This window comes from Syngnathus typhle, linkage group LG1, assembly GCF_033458585.1.
Source record: "Syngnathus typhle isolate RoL2023-S1 ecotype Sweden linkage group LG1, RoL_Styp_1.0, whole genome shotgun sequence".
NCBI classification, from domain to species: Eukaryota; Metazoa; Chordata; class Actinopteri; order Syngnathiformes; family Syngnathidae; genus Syngnathus; species Syngnathus typhle.
In genome coordinates, this window is record NC_083738.1 from 21,049,319 (window position 1) to 21,068,380 (window position 19,062).

A 19,062-nucleotide genomic window follows, 5' to 3' on the forward strand; every position below is an offset into this window, starting at 1 on the left:
ATCTTTCATTGCTACGTTTAAATTGTATTTTAAGCTCTCACGTACCCACTGAGGTGCTTTCACTATCCAACGCCGACACTTCCAAAGCCTGCTACTGTATTTCTCTGCTTGTCTTTAAAGGCCTGTCCAGGCTTTGGAATGACGTCACGCACATCCTGTTCTACTTTTCAACGTCAAGCGCAGCACAGGTATTTTCAGTTTAAAGTTGTACTTTTTTGTGTACAAAACTTGTATAAGTCTACTTTTCCACGTCAAGCGCAGCACACGTATTTTCAGTTCAAAGTGTAACTTCTTTGTGTACAAAAGTTGTATAATATCACGCAAAGCGCGAAGAGCATCATCTCAACATCCTTTGTGGCGTGCGTGGTGTGTGTGTGTGTGTGTGTGTGTGTGTGTGTGTGTGTGGGTGGGGGGCGACTTGTGAGGAGCTGGCTTGCACACGCTCGAATTGCACTGTAGCAGGCAGGCAGGCGCCAGACGACGCACCAGCATCCTCTCGAGTTCTCTGCTGTTGTGTTTCCGACTGAATTGGGTCCACGACCGAGTCCTCACATTCCGAACATGGCTCCGTCATTCGCCGCTTGGCTCATGATTGCCCTCGCACTGCGTCTCATCTGTATCGGTGAGCATTTATTCACTTCTTCTATTCGGACGGAAATGCCGCCTTTTTGTATGTCAGGTGTAGAATTGCATATACTATTATTCTTTGGTCGAATTTAACGTAACTTAATTTTGTAACTTTTCGAAATCACTTTGAGGTTTTGAACGTTTTTTTCCTGGCACACTGGTAAAACAGCTAGGTCAAAAATTGGACGGTCAAACTGACCCAACTTACTGGGCCGCTCCGATTTTTTCCCAGCGGATTTCAGGGTGATACTCGTACATTTAAATAAGCACGACCTATATATGCCATCGGATTTGTAAAGTTCAACAACGACAACCATCAAAAAATGTCTTCAAAGGCACAGCTTTGAAAGAACGGATCATCTCATGAAAGCATGCTCTCAGGACAAGTATGGTAGCCCTTTAAAAACATTTTATGAAGTTCGTTCGTTAGTGCGGGTGGGCAATTATTACTGTGCAGAAAGCTGCCGGCTGGTGTATTTTATTCTCCCTCCCACCTATTCCCGTCCGTAGGCAAGTGCGCTTTCAAAGTTCCAGACCTAAAAACGGGATAAATCAAATGATTATTAGAGGACATCCTAGGCTTTTCACATTTCCCGTAACCGAGTCCTGATGTCCTGTCAAAATCACTAAATTGTAAAAAAAAAAAAAAAAAAGCCTAAAACCGAGATAATGACGTCTTTGGGTGAACACACTCTGCCCTGTTTGGTTTGAGGCTGTCATCGCAATGGCCTGCATTGGACGTCTTGTTGTCCTGCAGCGTCACCCAGAGGCGTACCTCTGCAACTACAGGATGCCCACGCGTGCCTTTTGACACCAACCGAAGTTGCTCCTGCAGAAGTGTTGACATTGTTGCAAGACAAACCACCCCGCCTTTTCTTATTCCTGCATGTGGTGACTTATGCTGGATGCTGGCACAGCTCATCTGATTTTTCTTCTCGTTCCAGCGGTGTCCGTGTGTCCTTCCGGATGGCAGGAATACAGCAATCACTGTTACTTCTTCGGAACAAACAATCTGGACTGGGACCAGGCTGAGCACTACTGTGTGTCCAAGGGAGGCCACCTGGCGAGCATTAGGGACCGACGGGAGCAGGTAACGCCACTCACTCACTCACTCACTCACTCACTCACTCACTCACTCACTCACTCACTCACTCACTCACTCACTCACTCACTCACTCACTCACTCACTCACTCACTCACTCACTCACTCACTCACTCACTCACTCACTCACTCACTCACTCACTCACTCACTCACTCACTCACTCACTCACTCACTCACTCACTCACTCACTTTTTGCCTTGCAGGAATGGGTGGCACTGCAAGCACTGGACCATTCTTGGTACTGGATCGGCCTGCGACGTGCGGCGCCTGGGAGCACTGTGTGGCAGTGGACAGACGGAACACCTTTCTCTTACTCGTGAGTGTCCTTCAGTGAGAAAGCGCGACAAGCTTGTTAGACGGTGAATCGCTTGAAGTGTTTCTCTTGCGCACTTGTTCCTTTAAATGATGATGATGACTCAACTTGATACCTCAATATTCACAAACAAGAACTCTGAAAGACTTGCAAACATGACAGGAATAGTTTGTTTCAAACCGTTGTGTCTCTGCCCAACATCTGCTCTCTTGCAGGTACTGGGATATCGATCAGCCAGACCACTACTTAGGACAGGAAAACTGCGGTGAGATACAGCGGAGTTATGGTGGTAGCTGGAATGACTACCCATGTGACTTTAGCCAGGGCTACATCTGCAAGGTGCCCAGAGGTGAGTGCACACCTTGTTTTGCGGCTGCAGCGTTCATGTGTCATGACACTGAAAAATATTTGGTGCGGCTTATATTTTAAGAAAGGAAGTCACATTTTTTGACGAGCAAATTGGAAGTCAACGTTTATGAGAGCATTCGACTTGCAGCGTTAGTTTCTTACAAGAAGGTTGCGCAGCACCGCCACGAGCCGAGTTCCTCCTCCTCCAGCAAAAGGTGGGAGCAAGCGGAAGGCCTTCGGTCACGCCGCCCGCCAGGCAGGGCAGACTTCCCGCGTGCAGAAGATGCCCCCACCTCCTGACCAAGTGGAGAAGGTCGTCCTCCGTTGCAACGACGACCATCAAAGCCTCACATTTTCAACGTTCAGATTTGGTCATTTATGAATGGACTCTCCCTTTTGAAGTTGTATAATTTCGTAATTGGCAAAGCCCTCAAGAAATTGACTTGTGTGTAGACACTTTTTCGCCTGAATGTATTTAACTTTTGGCATTTTCAGACAAGCGCATGTGCGCAAATGCCACCAATGGAGCGTCGTGTTCCTCTCGGGATGTGGCGTGCCAGTGCCAGCTCTATATGAAATACAGCGATGTGAGTTTGTGCTGTTTGTGCCTTTGTTTGTCCACTGGAGCTGTCCCCAAAGCGCGTGCATGGCCTACTTGTTCTCATCTTTCTCTGGTGTGTGTGCGCGCAGACCGGCGGCTTCCAAGGTGGCTTGGGCGGTCTCAGCGTGGGACGTACACTCGTCATCAAGGGACAATCCATTCCCCAAGCAACCAAGTAATACCCCCCCCACCCCACCCACACACACAGCCAAAGAAGGCAGCTGACACATTTGTGTTTGCAGACTGGTGATCAACATGGACGTGCGTGACAGCAGCGGCAAGGAGACGGGCAACAATGCGCTGCACCTGAACATTGACTTTGGCACTAAGAGCTTCACCATGAACACCAAAGTCAGCGGCAAATTGGGCGAGAACCTGACCGGGAACCTTCCCCAACAAAACCCCTTTGGACCAGGACTCCCCTTCGAGGTGAAGTCCGTCGCTAAGTCAGCGTTCAATCATCACCCAAATTCAAAACCTGTAGAAAGTAACCTGCACTCCGCCTTCCGCCGTCTAGATTGTCATCAAGTGTGGCAGTGGCGCTTTCCAGCTGACTTTCAACGGCGGGCCCCAGCAGGACTTTGCTTATCAAGTTCAGGATCTGCAAGCCATCAACTTGCTGTTGGTATGGCAAGTGGAGCAGATCCACGTCCAGCTGAAGTGACCACGCGGCTGTCCGAGCGCCGCTTCCTGTCTGGGCGTCGTCAGCCGACGGCAATCAGCGTGTTTTTTTCCTTATTGTTTCTTTAGCCGTCGCCACCTACAAGTTCACGTTAGACTAAGTGTGCAAGATAATGTCACGGTACATTTTTGCATATTGTGTAAAAATATAGTACGAATATAAACACACTTTAATTGAATACACATGTTCTGATGAATTCTTCGACTATATTCAAGTGATGATTTTCTTTCAACTATGTAAACGTGTTTGAACCAGAATAATTGCAATAAATCTCAGTAGTTGTTTCCAGGATAATTTTTCTAATTCACACAGACTAGCGGTTTAACTTTCAATTACTTTCTGTATTCTGTCCAGTCCGGAAGTAACTTCCTGGAATGAAAATTTCACGTACTTCATTGCCCACAATGCAACTCGGCGAACGTATACCCTACTGCGCAAGCGCAGAACAAACGGTCGCGCGAAGATTTTACAGTTTGAATGGCGGAACGCAAGAAAGGCTTGGATGTCATTTAGTTTTTAGCAATGTAGACATGGAAGCGACACAACATTTGTCGGAGTCTTCGGATTCGAACCAGTCAAACGACCAGTCTGTGTCCAACCGGAGTCTTAACAGAAGTCGGAGAGTCGCCGAAAAAGAGAGACGGAAAAATGAGGCGGATGACCCAATTGTACTGGCCATAAACTATTTCTCTAACGGTAGGACCACCGCCCCCTACTCAAACTTCTAAATAGCCATAAATATGAGACTGTGTATCAACGATTATTAAGTTAATGGCGCATATTTACTGCTTATAGCTTTATAAACAGCATCCTGTATTGTGTACACGAAAGTTCGGCCGTATCGTGTGACGTCACTCAATGTTGAAGTTCAATGTAGAAAATGGGTTTGAGTTTTGTTCTACTGTCATTATTTTATATCTAGAACCGAAAGTAGCAGAGATAACGTGTAACATCACAAACAATAATATAATCCAAATTGCTCCAGTCTACTTTTTAAATGGAGCATTTACGACAACTTGACAATTTGGAGCGATAACATAACGATGAATAGCTAAAAGGGCAGTGTATTTTGTATCCAGAAAAAGGCCAAAGCTATTTGACCTAGGAAGAACTGGCACAGAACCCTCACCTTAATCCCACCCAACACATGTGGGTTGAAGATGATCAGTGATGTCCCAAATGTGGTTTAAATTTCCCATCAGACACACTCAAAACTCGTAGAAACTCTTCTTCTATCAATGCAAAGCTCCATTTTCATTCCGTTTAGGCGTGACGTCGAGGTGTCCTGTTACTTTTTGTTGTTGTTCTGTTGATGTTACATTTCCATTTCTCTGCTGGTGATGTCTCTCATCTAGTTAAGGCAGGCACTCCCATGGTTGGCAACGATGCCATGGAGGGGAACCTGGTGGTGGTGGAGAAGGTGGCTTACTCTGCAGGACTTCCACCGAATGCCATGTCTGTGATGCTGGAGTTTGCAATGAGCCTTCGCATGGGTAAGATGATGGCTGTATCAGTCAGTATGTATGGTTGGATGGAACAGTAGATAGATAATAGGTTATTAATGACACTATTGCATGATGTATGATGAATACGTCTGTTGTAAAATGGACATTTGGATTGGTGGTGCTCTGTGGAGTCTACAAATGGCACTCGTGACGAGCAATGATTGTAAACCAAAAGTCTTTATGTTCGAAATAAATTGTTTTAAGATCAGTCCTTTTCACCCCATGTGATGCCTGTGGTTTTTTTCTACTGTCTGATATATTTGCCTCCCCCAATTTTTATTGCGTGTAGGAGCGAGTTTGTGTCCCCGTGTGCTGAAGTGTCTGATCCCCGCTACAGTGGTTCCTCATGAGGCTGTGGTTCGAGCCATAGTTTGGCTGGGTGTCTCCAAAATACCTGTAAATACACAAGTGAGTAATGTAGTTGCAAAGGAAAGCTATATTTCTGTCCTTCAGTAATGTAATTCAAACCTCAGATCAAGTCAAACGTCTGTCGTCCTCAGATTGAACTTCCACTTTACCTCCTTTTTACGGTTGCTATTTGACACTCCCGTACCATTTGTAGGTTCTTTTCATCAAGTGGGTGTTGACCATGTTTGACCAGATTGATGCAAAGGATCAACTGAGAGCCATCTACGGCTTTATTTTCAGCTTTGTGACAGACGAAAACCTGGTATGTATCCCACGACTCGTCTGAGTCCCCCGAGTGAGCGCTGAGTCACTTTGTATTCAAATGTTGTTTCAGTGCCCCTTCATCTGCCACCTGCTGTACCTTCTAACCACAAAGGAAAGCGGTGAGTCAAAGCAGACATTTGATGCTCATTTTCCCCTTATCTTTCTCATATTTCTTTGTCGACCTTTATTGACAGTTTCTTTTAATCCATGAAATTGTTTGCAGTGCGAGTGTTTCGAGTCCGAAAGCTGCTCAATTTGCAAACCAAACTGGTAAGTGCGGCTGCTGGTTTTAGTCCACCGGAACCATCAGAAATGATTATTTTTATGAATTATTATTATTGATTTTATTTATAAATTATATATATATTTTTAACATTATTTTTGTTATATTAGAATTTTGTCAAAAGAAAACGTGAAATAGAAAGGATTGTTGAGGAGAAATGCATGGAAACCCCACAAACGGAGACAAATTGAGTACTAACAATGGGTGTGTCATTTCTTCTCAGGGAAAACAACCCTTCCTTCTTCACCTGTTGTCCCTATATAAAGTGTTTTGCCCCGAGCTGGTGGCGCTGTCTATTCCGTCCAAAATTAAGGTATGTTATGCTCATTGTGTTCTGCTATATTGTTATTTTCTGTTATATGTTCTGTAAAGCGCTTTGTTACAGCAAAGGCTGTTTTGAAAGCGTGCTATAAATAAAGATGTATTGGATTAAAATCACTGGCTAATTTATTAGGTGCAAAATTAGTCTCAACAATCGTATCAAAAATGTGCCAATGCTAACAAAATTTCAGTGACGCTTTCCTCTAGCGAAGTTAGCTCGAAAAATGTCAGTTTGACACCACTGCCATCTACAACCAATAACAAATTTGGAAATTTATGGTAATTTTTTTCCCCACGCCTTTGCTAGCAGGCAGAACGGGCTCTCGTTATATGATTGGATCTTATGAGGTATGCAGTGGACACAATAATATAATGCATTTTTGTCGTTTGTTGTATTTTTTCACAGTTTGGATTCAGGAATCACAACTCGCCCTGGAAATCGGCACTAGCTTTCGTCCAGAAGAACAGTGTGTTGATTGCTCCCAATCTTGGTGTGACTCTCACAATTAAAGATCAGAGCAAACTGAGGAAAAGGGTAAGGTGGTTGAAATCCTTGCTGCTACTTTTGATTCCGCGTCGCCTTGCATGTGAAGCCACCTTCTAAAGATATGTTTCATACGCGCCAACGTAATTATTTATTTAACGCAAGGGTTTGCTGAAATCCTTACCCATGAATGTTTAATCTTCATCTCCCCGTTGTGCTGTTCTTTCAGAAACATCACCATTTGGAAGTGCCACCTCTGAGTTCTGCGCTTAATAATGAGTCTCGGACTGAGTTCCCCCAAAGCCGAAAATTGGTCCCACTAACGCAGCTTCGTTCTTTTGCGGCGCTTTTGGAGAACATACACCGCATAGAGGTAGGCAATGAGATGCATGCTTAGTGAAATACATCATGTACTGCAATAACATCAAAACAAAATGTAGTTCAAAAAGTGCAGCGAACATGTCCGCCTTTAGCGAATAAGTTGTGTGCCTCCTTCCTAATCAATACAATAGCTTCGCCTAAATTGGTCACCGCATTCACGACCTGGCTGGATAGAGACTGGCAAAGTGTGTGTGTGTGTGGGGGGCTTGGTTTTACATTTGAGTCCCATTATCATGTAATGCTTACTTTTATCCACACAATGGTGCTGTATCCCTGTTTTTGTATTCTGCCCACCGCCGCTCCTCTACAGACTTGCAATTTCTTTGCTATACTGAGTTATAAACTAGTTTCATGACTGTTTTTTAATAGGTGTTCTGCTTAGTGATTTATTTGACAAATAAAAGTTGAGAAAAACAACAGCAGGCCCAAATAAAAAGAATAGTAAAGGCTGAAAAACGTCCTATAAAGAAGCAATAACGTGAGTTATGGTTGGAGGATCGCACATTCTGCATCATGAAATGTAATTTCACCCATTTTGTTGTCAGGACTGGTCATAAGGACCGGTGTGTGTTGGCCGTAATGAATTAGTGAAGTTCTCTTCAAACGCCTCAGAAAATATCACTTATGAACCCCCTCATTATGCTTTTAACCATTTGCTGGGAGAGCTGAGCTCCATTCAAACACACACACCCCCTTTTTTTTGTCATTTGCTTATTACTCTAACAAAGTGCCCGCAATGAAGGAGAAGGAAGCAGTTGTTCACACATTATCAGAGACTGTATAAATTCTCCCAGTGAGTTATTAGGATTACGAGCTGCTGGTGGATTATTGACGTAACAGACTGCTGCTCTGCGAACAGTATTTAAAAAAATAAATAAAAAGGTGATCTCCCGGGTGATTTTAATCTTGAATCAGTCTGCCTTGATGCAAATTAGAGGTGACTAATGGAGGTTGCCCTTGAGGGTTTGTGGTGCAATATTTAACTTCATGCATATAGTTGCATATTTGTCATTGCCTTTCTGCGTAAGATTTTTTTATGTTTTGTCCCAAGGTCATGACTTGTCACACATATCTTGCTTATGTTTGGCTCCTTCTTTACTCCCACACCAGCTGCCAACTCAGATGGGCTCTTTGCTGTCCACCAGCGTGGCTCTGCATTACCTGGACTGTGTGCAGGAGGAGTCGGCCCTCCTACGCCTCAATTTCTGGCTTGGCTACGCGCTCCAAGAAGGTAAGGCAGAAGTGACCGGGATGCCGGTCCCTGTCAGGAAGTTGTGCCCAAATTTAAGATAACCGGTAGCTGATACGTGACTCTCGTGGCGTTCTTTCAGCATGAGCTTTACAAGTTAGATGCCAAGCTCAGGAAACAAATACACAAGGAATCTGAAATGCTGTGTCTTTTTTAAATTTTCTACCTTTGAATCTTCTTTCAGAATTCTTTTGTCGGGACGGAGACTCAATGGATAATTCTGATGAAGCCCTGCAGTTTCTTAACAAGCTACTGTCGGCACAGCAATTTCTCCAGGTGAGCCTGTGTTCTTAGTACCTTCGTACCCTTTTGCCTTATTAAACATTTTGAATGTTTCTTTTGACCTTTAATTCTTTTTCCCCCCTGTTGTGTCTCAACATCTTTACCAGGAGGGATTTTGTAGTTCCGAAGCGTTTCTCTACAAATTCCTCTCTGTTTGGGACGGATGCCTCATGCGTCCGCAGATCCTCGGCCTGCTGAGCAGCATTCCCGTGGTTCCTAGCTACAGTAGGTTTATTTTAAATGTTTGCCGCGGTTTCATTTGTTAACAATTTAGGTACTTTCAATTTTTCTTGCGATAATTGTTTAATGTTTGTGTTTAAGAGTTGACGCTATGAAGTACTTTGTGAGTCCTCTCTGTGAGAAGCACTATATAGTAAATAAAAGGACTTACTTATCCCCCCCCCCTCCTCAGAAATGGAACGGCTTCTTTTAGAGCCCCTCAAGCAGCTCTACTTTACGTCCTCACCATTTTTCAAGGTACGCGTTCTGCTCCGGTTTATTTGAAGCTATTACAACAAGGAACCACTTTCCTATGTGATTTAATAGGGCTAGTTTTGACTGATGTTTGTGTGTGTGTGCGTCTGTCCTCAGTGTGGGCTGTTGGAATGTCTAAACAGCATGCTGCGGAATTGGCTGACCTGGCACTCGGTGTTCGCTCTGGAAGACGACTTGGACATCAGCATCAGCAGTCACACCTCAGTGTAAGTCTCAGCAAGGGAGCTGACGCATATAACCCACAACGGGAATAAATGAAAGGCTGTCACCTTGTGATGGACACAGCCACTAAAAACTATTAGTCGTGTGTGAGGAAATCCAATATTCAGTGCCATCTATAATCCTGTCCACGTCAGCAAAATTTGTTGGTCACTCATTGCTTTGCTTAAGGGGGACAGCCTCAGTACAAAATGGCACTGAAGCCAGTTTTAATGAACTTTTTTCCCCCCCCCAGAACCATTAAACTGGAGATTTGATGAGTTTCTTGATTTTTGCACTCTGCTGGCCTACAGTGTTCCTACTGCTGTCTAACTATTTTCCATTTTCTTTCCAGACACATGACTCTGTCAGGCTTTAAGGACTCTGTGTTGCTGCTGGTGCAATCCGTGGGTCATTTGGCCTCTGTGGGGTTGCAGCTGGAGAGCTGCCACTCCCTCCTGCTCAACTTCATCCTGGACTTTTACGAGACGGTAACGCGAGCTCATTGATCCGATTGTGTTTTGATATGCAGCTCTAAAACACACATTGTCCTCCATCTTATCAAGTAGTTGTGAATGACAGACTCAAGCAATGAATGTAAAGACACCATCGAGTGCTCAACAAAGTCATGTACTGTACTGCAGTACCTTGACTCACAAGAAAATGTAAAGAAGTAAACCAGTGTTTATGAAGGGTGGCTAAGCCGCGCACGCACACACACTGCATTGTCTTGATGTGTGCTGTGAAGGGGCGTGGCCTAGTGAGTGAAATCAGGAGCGCTGTTGGCTATCCAAATGCTCTAAAGTCAAAAGGTATGACTGTACATTAATTAATTTGCTGTATTTCATGACCATTCTGCAGGTGTGCGACATGTTTTTGAAGTACGGTTTCCCACTGATTGTGATACCACCGCCTGGCGTTTTCTATCCGGCGCTGCTCGCCACTGACCCCGTCAGTGTGGACCGCCTGGCCTACGTCATGCACAGGTGCCACCTCTCACCGGCCTTAATGTAACACAGCGCCATGTTACCGGATGGTTCATCTTTGCACTTATATGCTAATGTATCATTTATAGTAATGAGCCAAAGTGAAATATCCAAGCGCCCTCTCCTGTTTGATCTTGATGTGTTCAATTTTTGAAAGCTTGAACAGTTTCCAGGACTTGCTAATTAACTTTTGCACAAGGTTCTGTAATATATATTTTTCCAAAGCAGAACGGGAGAATGTCAGGGCAACAGAAAGTACAATTAATTCCTCGACATTGTCGTCACAGTGCTGGGAACAAATTGCCTTTTATGACATTTGCCATTAACTTTGTCTTTTTTTTTCCTCAGGTACAAGGTGAACCTGACATTTGCCAAAGAACAGTCGAAAGTCACAGAGGTACACAAACTACATTAAGTTGCCAACTTAAATTCCAGCGCAAATGAAGGCTTTGAAGTGTAAAAGTACTTATCAGTCAGCCTTATTTCTCCTCTGAAAAAAACAACTGACTTCATTCGCGGTGTGAGAATAAATCGACATAACAAACGGCCTGCTCCTCCGACAGGCTTTTCACATCAGATCCCAGACCCTCAGCGATTTCAACCACTACGTAGTTGACATGGTCAACTTCCTGTGGAACGGCAAAACATTCCAGTCAGGTGCCAATGTGCGGGTAGACGAGGGGCTGTTAGAGAGGAGCAAAGTACCCCAGTGCTCCGCCAGCTTCAACTTCGTTCACCACCCGGCCTTCCTGGGTCACGCCATCACCTTCCACCTCAAGGTGAGTCTCCGCCTCCACATTGCTTTCAAGGTTTCTCATAAAGCAGAACTAGCACCGTCTATGCCTAGAATGCAGGTCACGTTTTCATTCATACGTGGCAATGTTCAAATTGTTTGTTTTTTGTAAACTTGTGTTCCCGTTACAAGTTTTTGAGGCTTTGTGGTTCCAGTGGAACCTCTTGCAACCTAGTTCTGCACAGTAGGCCGAGAAGGGCCATGACACCTATGTCGATAGATTTAGGCCTTTCTTTAAGTGATGCGGCAAGGAACGTCACTGCACTAAACTATTTCCAGGTTTTAAGTGAGCGAGAGACAGCCAGCCAGCCGCAACCAAGTCGTAAAAATATAGTATATGCAGTATCTGCGGATGAAATAAACCTGTGGTAAAACTTTTCACACACACACAAAATGTATCACAAATTAAAGCATTCAATAAAAGTTCACCCCAAACATTACTTGAGTAACAGTTTGAGCTGGGAATTCAAACATTGCTGAAATATGCACAGGCACAACATAATGCGGGTCATGCATTTCCACCGAGTGAGCAAACCACACAACAAAAATCACGGGTACGAAGAGTAAGTTGGAGAGTCAGAATTAAGTCACGAACGGCCAGGCATCATTTTCAAGCCAAGCAAGTCGCGAGTTGCCATAGCAAAACTGAACGAAACTTAATCGAGATCTGTCACAATAGCAGTGTATGTTCTTTTCTTTCAAAATTCAAATGACCTAGTCTCCTTTTCGTCTTCCACTACTTCATCCCCCCCCAAACTAGTGCCACACTTTGCTCAATGAAAGAAGTATGTGGTATTAATGTATCTTTCATACAACATATATTAATACCTAAGTGAGCTTTGTATTATTAATAACTTTCATCACGTTTGATAATACACACACGCCCTTTTTGATTCTGTCCCAGTGCCGACATCCAGCTGTGAGCCGTTGAGCTGCCAGTGCATGAATAAAAATACTTTTACAAGCGATGTTTTTTTCACAACTACTTTCCACGACAGTAGAACACTTTTGCCCGCTAGTAGAACACCGAGGACACACTTACTAGTTGAACAAAACTGCACTAGCTGACAACTGTGTGCTATCAAAATTGACGGAATTGTGCTAGTTGGGATTTCTGCCACGTGTGGAGTTAACAATCTTTCTCTCTTTATTGTCAGTGTTGGCCTGAAAGAAAAGAGTTGGATCTAAGATCTATAATGGTACGTGGCCTCGCCAATGTTTTGCTGCTGCAATCGTGGTCATGGCAAGAGATGTGACAGAGGTTGCCTGTGTTTTGCAGCATGTCAAGCCGTGGAACTGGTACCTGCAGTATCTGTACTCGCAGGGCTACGACGGCCTGAAACTCTTTTGCCACACCAACACCAACGGGCGACGAAGGTTGGAGGGAAAGAAAGACCTCCAGCTCTAGCTAAAAAAAACGGACCTTAAAGGACTTGTACATAGTTTTGCTCATCCACTTCTTTTTTAAGTGGGCTTGCTTGGTTGCAAGTACCTTTTTATGTAGATAACTTATTTGTATCAATTGTCAAGTTTTAGTGACATCACGGTCTGTTCCGTGACAGATGAGTGATGGGTGCAAGAAATCGTTTTGGGTTTGTTTGCAACACAAAACAGCTTCTTAGTGTACAGTGTGATATTCTGCCTCTTTTGCATTTATTTTGTCTGTTAAAAATAAGGAACTTTTACTTTCCATATAAATAAAACCAAGCTGCCGCAACAAAATACACACAGGTACAGCTGGTTGCGCTCAATTTTTAAATTTGACTTTCAAGTATCTTGTCTTTTTTTTTTTTTTTTACTTGTGAATTTAACAAGCAATGGTTTAGTTAGTATTATGTGCAAGTATTCAAAATCCTTAAACATGTTGTATTTTTATTAAAATCCTAATGAAAAGAAAATGGATTCCAAATACAAGCGTACAAAATACAGTATCGTGAAACCCTACTATTGACGGACTAAGGACCTGGTCGGCCGCGAATAAAAATAATAATCCACAAATGATTGACGCCATGGAACGTCCCCCCCCCAAAAAAAATCTTGAATACCGTTTTTTTCCATGTATAATGCGCAAAATGTAACTAATTTATTGTCCTAAAATCTGGGGTGCGCATTATACATGGGTACAAAAAATTTTTTTTATTATTTTCTTTTTAAATCCGGATATGATACGGAGGCCGCCATTACAGATGCGCTTTCTTCTCTGCTGTTCACTTCAAACACGCTCCATACGAACACAATGCTCTCGTATCAGACGCTTGCTCGATCACCTGCTCGTTTGCTGTCACAATGTACCCTACACAAATCCGAAACATTTCTTCGCTATTGAGTATGCTAGTGATACTGACCGGCAGAATAACATCCGGTTGTTCCCAAAGATGATCTTTTTTCTGAAGTAATTTTACGTTCACGGACTTAAGTAGGAGTCAAAATTTGGGTGCGTATTATACATGGGTACAGGCTTTTTTTCAGCATCATTATGCCATTTTTAGGGTGCGTATTATACATGGGGGCGCATTATACATGAAAAAAACGGTAAGAGAAAATACACGTTTTCAGTGAAAATGGGGATTTCAACTCCCCAAAGTATTGAAAAAAAAGTGACTAGCTGAACTAAAAATGTAATGTTAAACAAAACATTGACAATAATGTAATCTTGTGTAGCTAATTTATTGCACCTATCAATTAAATTATTTCATACCATGCATACTTAACAAATACCACAGTACAATGAAAAATAAATCTGTACAAAAAAAAGAACAATATTCACCACTAATTTAGTGCTGTTGATAGCGTGCACTCGTGGCTATTTCCAGGTTTTCTTCCCCCCCCCCCCCAACATCCACGGATGAGTGAATCCGTATCAGGATCCAAGTGTGGGAGGTACTTGGAAGTTGTAAATCTCCCGGCAGGCAAGGCGCGCACACACTTGCAGTGAAGACGGGAGCGAAACACACCGCCTCGCTCTATCCCGCTCGTGACGCACCGTGCCCGGGCCACACGCGTTCTTCTCCCCCCTCGTCTTGCCTGACCTGCGGAAAGGAAAAGGAGGGCGGACATCCCTTTGCTCACACACTTACCGGGCGGATGAAGCTCCTCGGTGATCGGACTGCTCCCTGATGTCACGCTCTCCATCGTCTCCGCCGCAGCTGCTCCTCCGCGCTTTTCTCCGGTGTTCTTCCCGGGTCCACCTCCACCCCCGCCGGATTTCTCACCGCAGCTGCAGCCGCAGCCGCTTGGGAGCCAACCCCGCCGTGGGAGCTTTACCTTTAACACCTGAGCCCCAATCTCTCAGACCGGAGCCAAAAGGTACGACTGGCTGCTGTCTTTTCCTTTAGAAGTGAGTTCTCAAGACTCCTCTTTTATTAATCTTGTTATTGCATTTTGACATTTTTTGATCATAGATGCAAAGATTTGGGCGTAACGATGCGCACGAAGTGTGCGCCAGTTTGTTTGGTCTTTCTTGGCAAGCCTTGTTAGTTTGCAAGCAAATATGAGCTTGAATGGTGCACCCAAACCCTATCAGGGGTCCAACAGAAAGCATGTTTCATATTTTAACAAGCAATGAAAAAAATAAATACACGGGCCACTAAACGAGTTTTAGGGCTTACACAGAATACGCAGTGATTGGTACCTTGATTTACGACTTGAAATCTTGACCAAGGCAAGTCGTTAAGTCAGTGCATTTGTACATGTTATCACTATTTGACGAGCGACACTCGTTGAAAGTGTTTCACGAAACACAAACATTCTCACGGTAATAACAAAATGAACCATGATTCATTTGGCTTTTGAGGTTTTAGGTACATCTGCTTCATTTCTCAGTGACTAAACACATGAAAGGTAATGATGACTCAAGACAGACATATGCAGTAGGTGGGTGTCTGTGAGGGTGTCAGTAGTGCTAATCCAAATTAAGATTGTGAAGACGTCAGTGCTCCTGAATGCCATTGTACCGTATTTTCCGCACTATAAGGCGCACCTGATAATAAGGCGCTCCTTCAATGAATGGCCCATTTTGCTCAAACGTTAAAGCAATCACAATATGGTAACACTCGAAATAGTGAAAACAATAACAATATATCAATAATTCAACGTTGCTCAAACGTTCATATCACACAACACACAAAATAAACACGTAAAGCTTCCTTTAATAAATTAGTCCTCATCCACAAATCCATGTTGGTCCATATGAGGCGCACCGGATTATAAGGCAGCTTTTGAGAAAACTGGAGGTTTTTAGGTGCACCTTATAGTGCGGAAAATACGGTAGACGTGACCATGTGACCGTCTGGTATGAGGAGGAATTTTACTTCCTATAAGGGACACAATGGCTGGCTAGAAAGCAGTTTTAACTTTTTGGAGCCGTTCCTTTGAAGTTTCATTGGGTTTGGGAACTGCTTGGCATGCTCTCGCAGGCCGGAGGTTACTCGCTACTGTTTTACCGACACAGTTGATTGTGGTGTTTTAAAAGCCACACAGTAGCTCACTTAAGTCAACACACCCCTCACGGTCTTTGCAGTATTACAACATTGAGGAAAAACAAAGACAATTTCGACTTTAAAGTAGTTAATGTGCCGCTTCATTTCTGTACGTCTGCTGGTGCCGCTGTGAAGGTTTGTCCCAATATGAGAAGTCGTTAAAGTGTAATCATATCTGCGCTAAGGATCAGACGCATCCTCCCACTCCTCCTCATTGGTGTTCTTTCATCTTCCCTCTCAAAACCTCTAAATGCTCCAAGAAGGATAAAAGAAACCAAACAATCTCTCCATGCTGGTAACGCGCGTTCCCCTTGTCGTCATCATTTGAAATAATGTCCAGCGATTTCCTTTGGAGATCATTTCCTGATGTCGTTCAATGTAGCTCACAGGACTACATTTCCATTTTCTAGTGTTACTGTTCTTTAGGAGGCACTTGTGACGGAAAACACTTGTGAAGTGTAATTGCAAATGACGCTAAAAGGATTAGCACTGTTCCATTGTCATGGCTTCCTGCTGGTCCTCTTTTTAGTCTTATTTTAGAAGAACAGAGCAGAATAGCCTTGCACACTTACTGATGTGTTTGTAAACACTGCCACTCTTTCCCGACTTGTATTAATTGAGCCATAGATTATTGCCAAAACATATCAAATTATATTTCCTTCAAGTCCCTGTAAAGTAAAAGTAAATGTGTAAACTAAGAACCCAGCCACAATTGAATGCTTGAAAAAAAAAATCCAATTAAATACCCAAGCTAAGACTTGGAAAAATGGCTGCGCGCTCTCACGGCGGATAACGAGGCGCTCTAAGCTGAAGCGGCCACGAAAGCTCGAAGCTCTGTCCACATACTGCCTGTCAAATTGCGACCCTCCCATCTCACTTCTTCACCTCTCTCTGCATGCACTCATGGCAAACAACCAGGCACTCTAAAGTGACTTACTGAAGAAAAGAAGCATTTTCGAGATACACAATAAGTTCCTCTCTCGTTCTCCTTCCATTGCGTTTCCTGTTTGGATTGAAGTTTTCAGTGAATAATACACAAACCGAAGGAGGAAATTCAACCATATGTAGAAGGTTGAGTATGTAATATTATGAGAGTCGAGGGTTATTTTGCCAGTGGAGGGTCGCAGGCCACTGAGTTCCATTTTCACTGAGATATTTTAGCCCGTTTTTTCCTAATTTGTTAGTGAATAATGCATGAATGTTAATTAAAAAAAAAAAGTGCATAGGTATGGAGTCTTCTATTCTGATGAATCCTTAAAATGTATTTTCGAGGATTTGCCTTAGTCACATCATTTACCGCACTACGTTGAAGATAGTCACGGGGCCACTTTTATGTTTTCTTTCCATCTTTATTTAGTTTCTGTCTTTCTTTCTTAATTCAAGAGAGTGAGCTGAAAATGTCATTCTGTGTTTAAGTCTGCCCGGGGTCCTGTGTTACTTAGTGGCGCGTTATGAATTAACATCCATCCCCCTGCTATAGTGACGGCTTGTATTCCAACTGGGCCTCCTCCGGACGCTACATCGTTGCTAAGCAAAAAGATGCCTCCAGATGGCGCCAAAGCAATGTTTTATATCAGACATGGCTTTGGCCTGAACACAAAATCAGCTTAGGCGGCTTTTTCCACGAATAATGGGAGATCTCGAGGATAATCGTCAACTGTGGCCATGTGAAGCCCTTTGAGACCTGTATGTGATTAAGGGATATATAAGTTTGACTTGACTTGAGATAGATTCTAAGCATGATAAGTAAAGAAGCTAGTTTGTGAATGCCAAACGGTGAAAATGTGCTCTTTTCTGGAGTTGCTTCTTGACTTGTAAGAAAAAATATGCATCAACGATCTCCTTTTACATAACGATCATCAAGTTTTGTTCCCACCAATCGTTTTGACTTTGAGAAGTACAAAAAACAGGACTTCTGCGATTTAATTACATGTGCCAGTTTTTGACCTGACCGATGCCACCTTCTATATTTGGCCTCTAGTGGGAGACAACTATTTGGATTTACAAGGTTTAATTTAGGCATGACACTTATTTAAAGTGTATTTTATTCTAATTACAAGTAATGTACAGCATTCCCAGCGGAGCCTCAACGGCGTAGCGGCATAATAGAGCTCATTTGCTTCCCTTTTGGAAGTGGCTTCTTACCACCAACGTGGTGTTGTTTGTTTTTATCACTCAGTGATAAATATGTCTGCTTGATATGCAGAAGATAGAGTACGTCTTTTTCTGTATGCAGGTGATTTCGATTAGGAATGCACGACTGCAAAAGGTAAATAAAAAGATTGCTGTAATTTGTCAAAGCAAGAAAGGAAACAATTTTAATTGGAGACAGAACAGACTGATGTGGACTTTTGACATGTGGACAACTGTTTTTTCAATATACGGTTAATATAAATGAACTGTTGCGGAATATCAAAATGGCCCCAAAATAGCTCCGCCCCTGCAGTTTGGTAGATCGTTTTTAGAGCAATTCATTAATGTTCATCACACAGTTTGTTATTGTTGAACTAAAGGTATGCAAATTGAATGAAGAAAAGTAAGAAAAGGTATCTCATTTTGTCGGCAATAGTTCCATGCAATGAAACAACAAAACACAACACGACAATGCCTTTAATTGACTCAAGCCTCGACCCCAAAAATCCCCAATAAAATTAGTGTAATGTGTTTTTTATCAAGAGAAATAGCACTTTGTACCATTGTAGTTTATAAAACCATGCACAATGACACAAATATGAAGAATTACAATATATTTTTTTTCTGCTTCAGTTCAGTTATGCTAGTTTACACCTTTAGGTATGCTTACCTTGGCCACTGATCCACGCAAAGAAGGGGTCACTCATATCTGGAAGCAACTCAAACATCTCGAGGTATTATGCCTTCTTTTTACAAATCATTTTAACCAAGCACGTGTTTCGACTGTATCAAGGAGACATTTTGTGTTGTTTGATAAGGGCTTAAAGAACACATTTATTTTGTGTCATCAGTTGCTGCTACTTGTTCTGCATGGTGTTCATCTCTTCATCTGCAAACATGCCGGTGTAGCCCCGCATTAAGTCAACACGACGGTAATTTGGGGTGATTATCACTCTCCCTTGTGCCTGCCGCCGCACGGCAAGAGGCTCCCGTGCTCGACTCGACTGTCAGGACGCGTAACGAGATGTTTGATGGCGTGGAGATGGCGCATAATGAAGCAAATGAGAGTCAGTAATAGCAGTTAAAAAAAAAAAAAAAGGCAGAGCTTATTCATTATCCAACGTCTTG

At 43.1% G+C, this 19,062-nt stretch overlaps 2 protein-coding genes across 2 annotated transcripts; both read left to right on the forward strand.

The window, feature by feature from the left end:
- The first annotated feature begins 419 nt into the window (after positions 1-419).
- LOC133157209 (uncharacterized) lies at positions 420-3,958 on the forward strand. The gene is made up of 8 exons (XM_061283582.1): positions 420-622; positions 1,572-1,717; positions 1,934-2,046; positions 2,259-2,392; positions 2,887-2,978; positions 3,082-3,167; positions 3,235-3,421; positions 3,510-3,958. Exons 1-8 carry the CDS (start codon positions 562-564, stop codon positions 3,654-3,656), a joined length of 966 nt encoding a protein of 321 aa, XP_061139566.1. The 5' UTR covers positions 420-561; the 3' UTR covers positions 3,657-3,958.
- A 160-nt stretch (positions 3,959-4,118) lies between these two features.
- Positions 4,119-13,047, forward strand: cenpi (centromere protein I). The gene is made up of 20 exons (XM_061290083.1): positions 4,119-4,370; positions 5,030-5,167; positions 5,469-5,587; positions 5,742-5,849; positions 5,922-5,970; positions 6,075-6,121; positions 6,358-6,447; positions 6,862-6,990; positions 7,169-7,312; positions 8,431-8,551; positions 8,754-8,845; positions 8,959-9,076; positions 9,264-9,328; positions 9,443-9,552; positions 9,900-10,035; positions 10,406-10,530; positions 10,879-10,927; positions 11,094-11,309; positions 12,481-12,522; positions 12,603-13,047. Exons 1-20 carry the CDS (start codon positions 4,205-4,207, stop codon positions 12,729-12,731), a joined length of 2,193 nt encoding a protein of 730 aa, XP_061146067.1. The 5' UTR covers positions 4,119-4,204; the 3' UTR covers positions 12,732-13,047.
- The last annotated feature ends 6,015 nt before the right edge of the window (positions 13,048-19,062 follow it).

What these genes read in the sequence shown, in the direction of transcription:
- LOC133157209 (XM_061283582.1), top strand. Translation starts at nt 562, where the DNA reads ATGGCTCCGTCATTCGCCGCTTGGCTCATGATTGCCCTCGCACTGCGT. An exon ending in TCCATTCCCCAAGCAACCAA is followed by an intron (nt 3,168 to 3,234) that starts GTAATACCCCCC and finishes TTGTGTTTGCAG; the next exon opens with ACTGGTGATCAACATGGACG. An exon ending in GACCAGGACTCCCCTTCGAG is followed by an intron (nt 3,422 to 3,509) that starts GTGAAGTCCGTC and finishes TCCGCCGTCTAG; the next exon opens with ATTGTCATCAAGTGTGGCAG.
- cenpi (XM_061290083.1), top strand. Translation starts at nt 4,205, where the DNA reads ATGGAAGCGACACAACATTTGTCGGAGTCTTCGGATTCGAACCAGTCA. An exon ending in CGTCCTCACCATTTTTCAAG is followed by an intron (nt 9,329 to 9,442) that starts GTACGCGTTCTG and finishes GTCTGTCCTCAG; the next exon opens with TGTGGGCTGTTGGAATGTCT. An exon ending in AACAGTCGAAAGTCACAGAG is followed by an intron (nt 10,928 to 11,093) that starts GTACACAAACTA and finishes CTCCTCCGACAG; the next exon opens with GCTTTTCACATCAGATCCCA.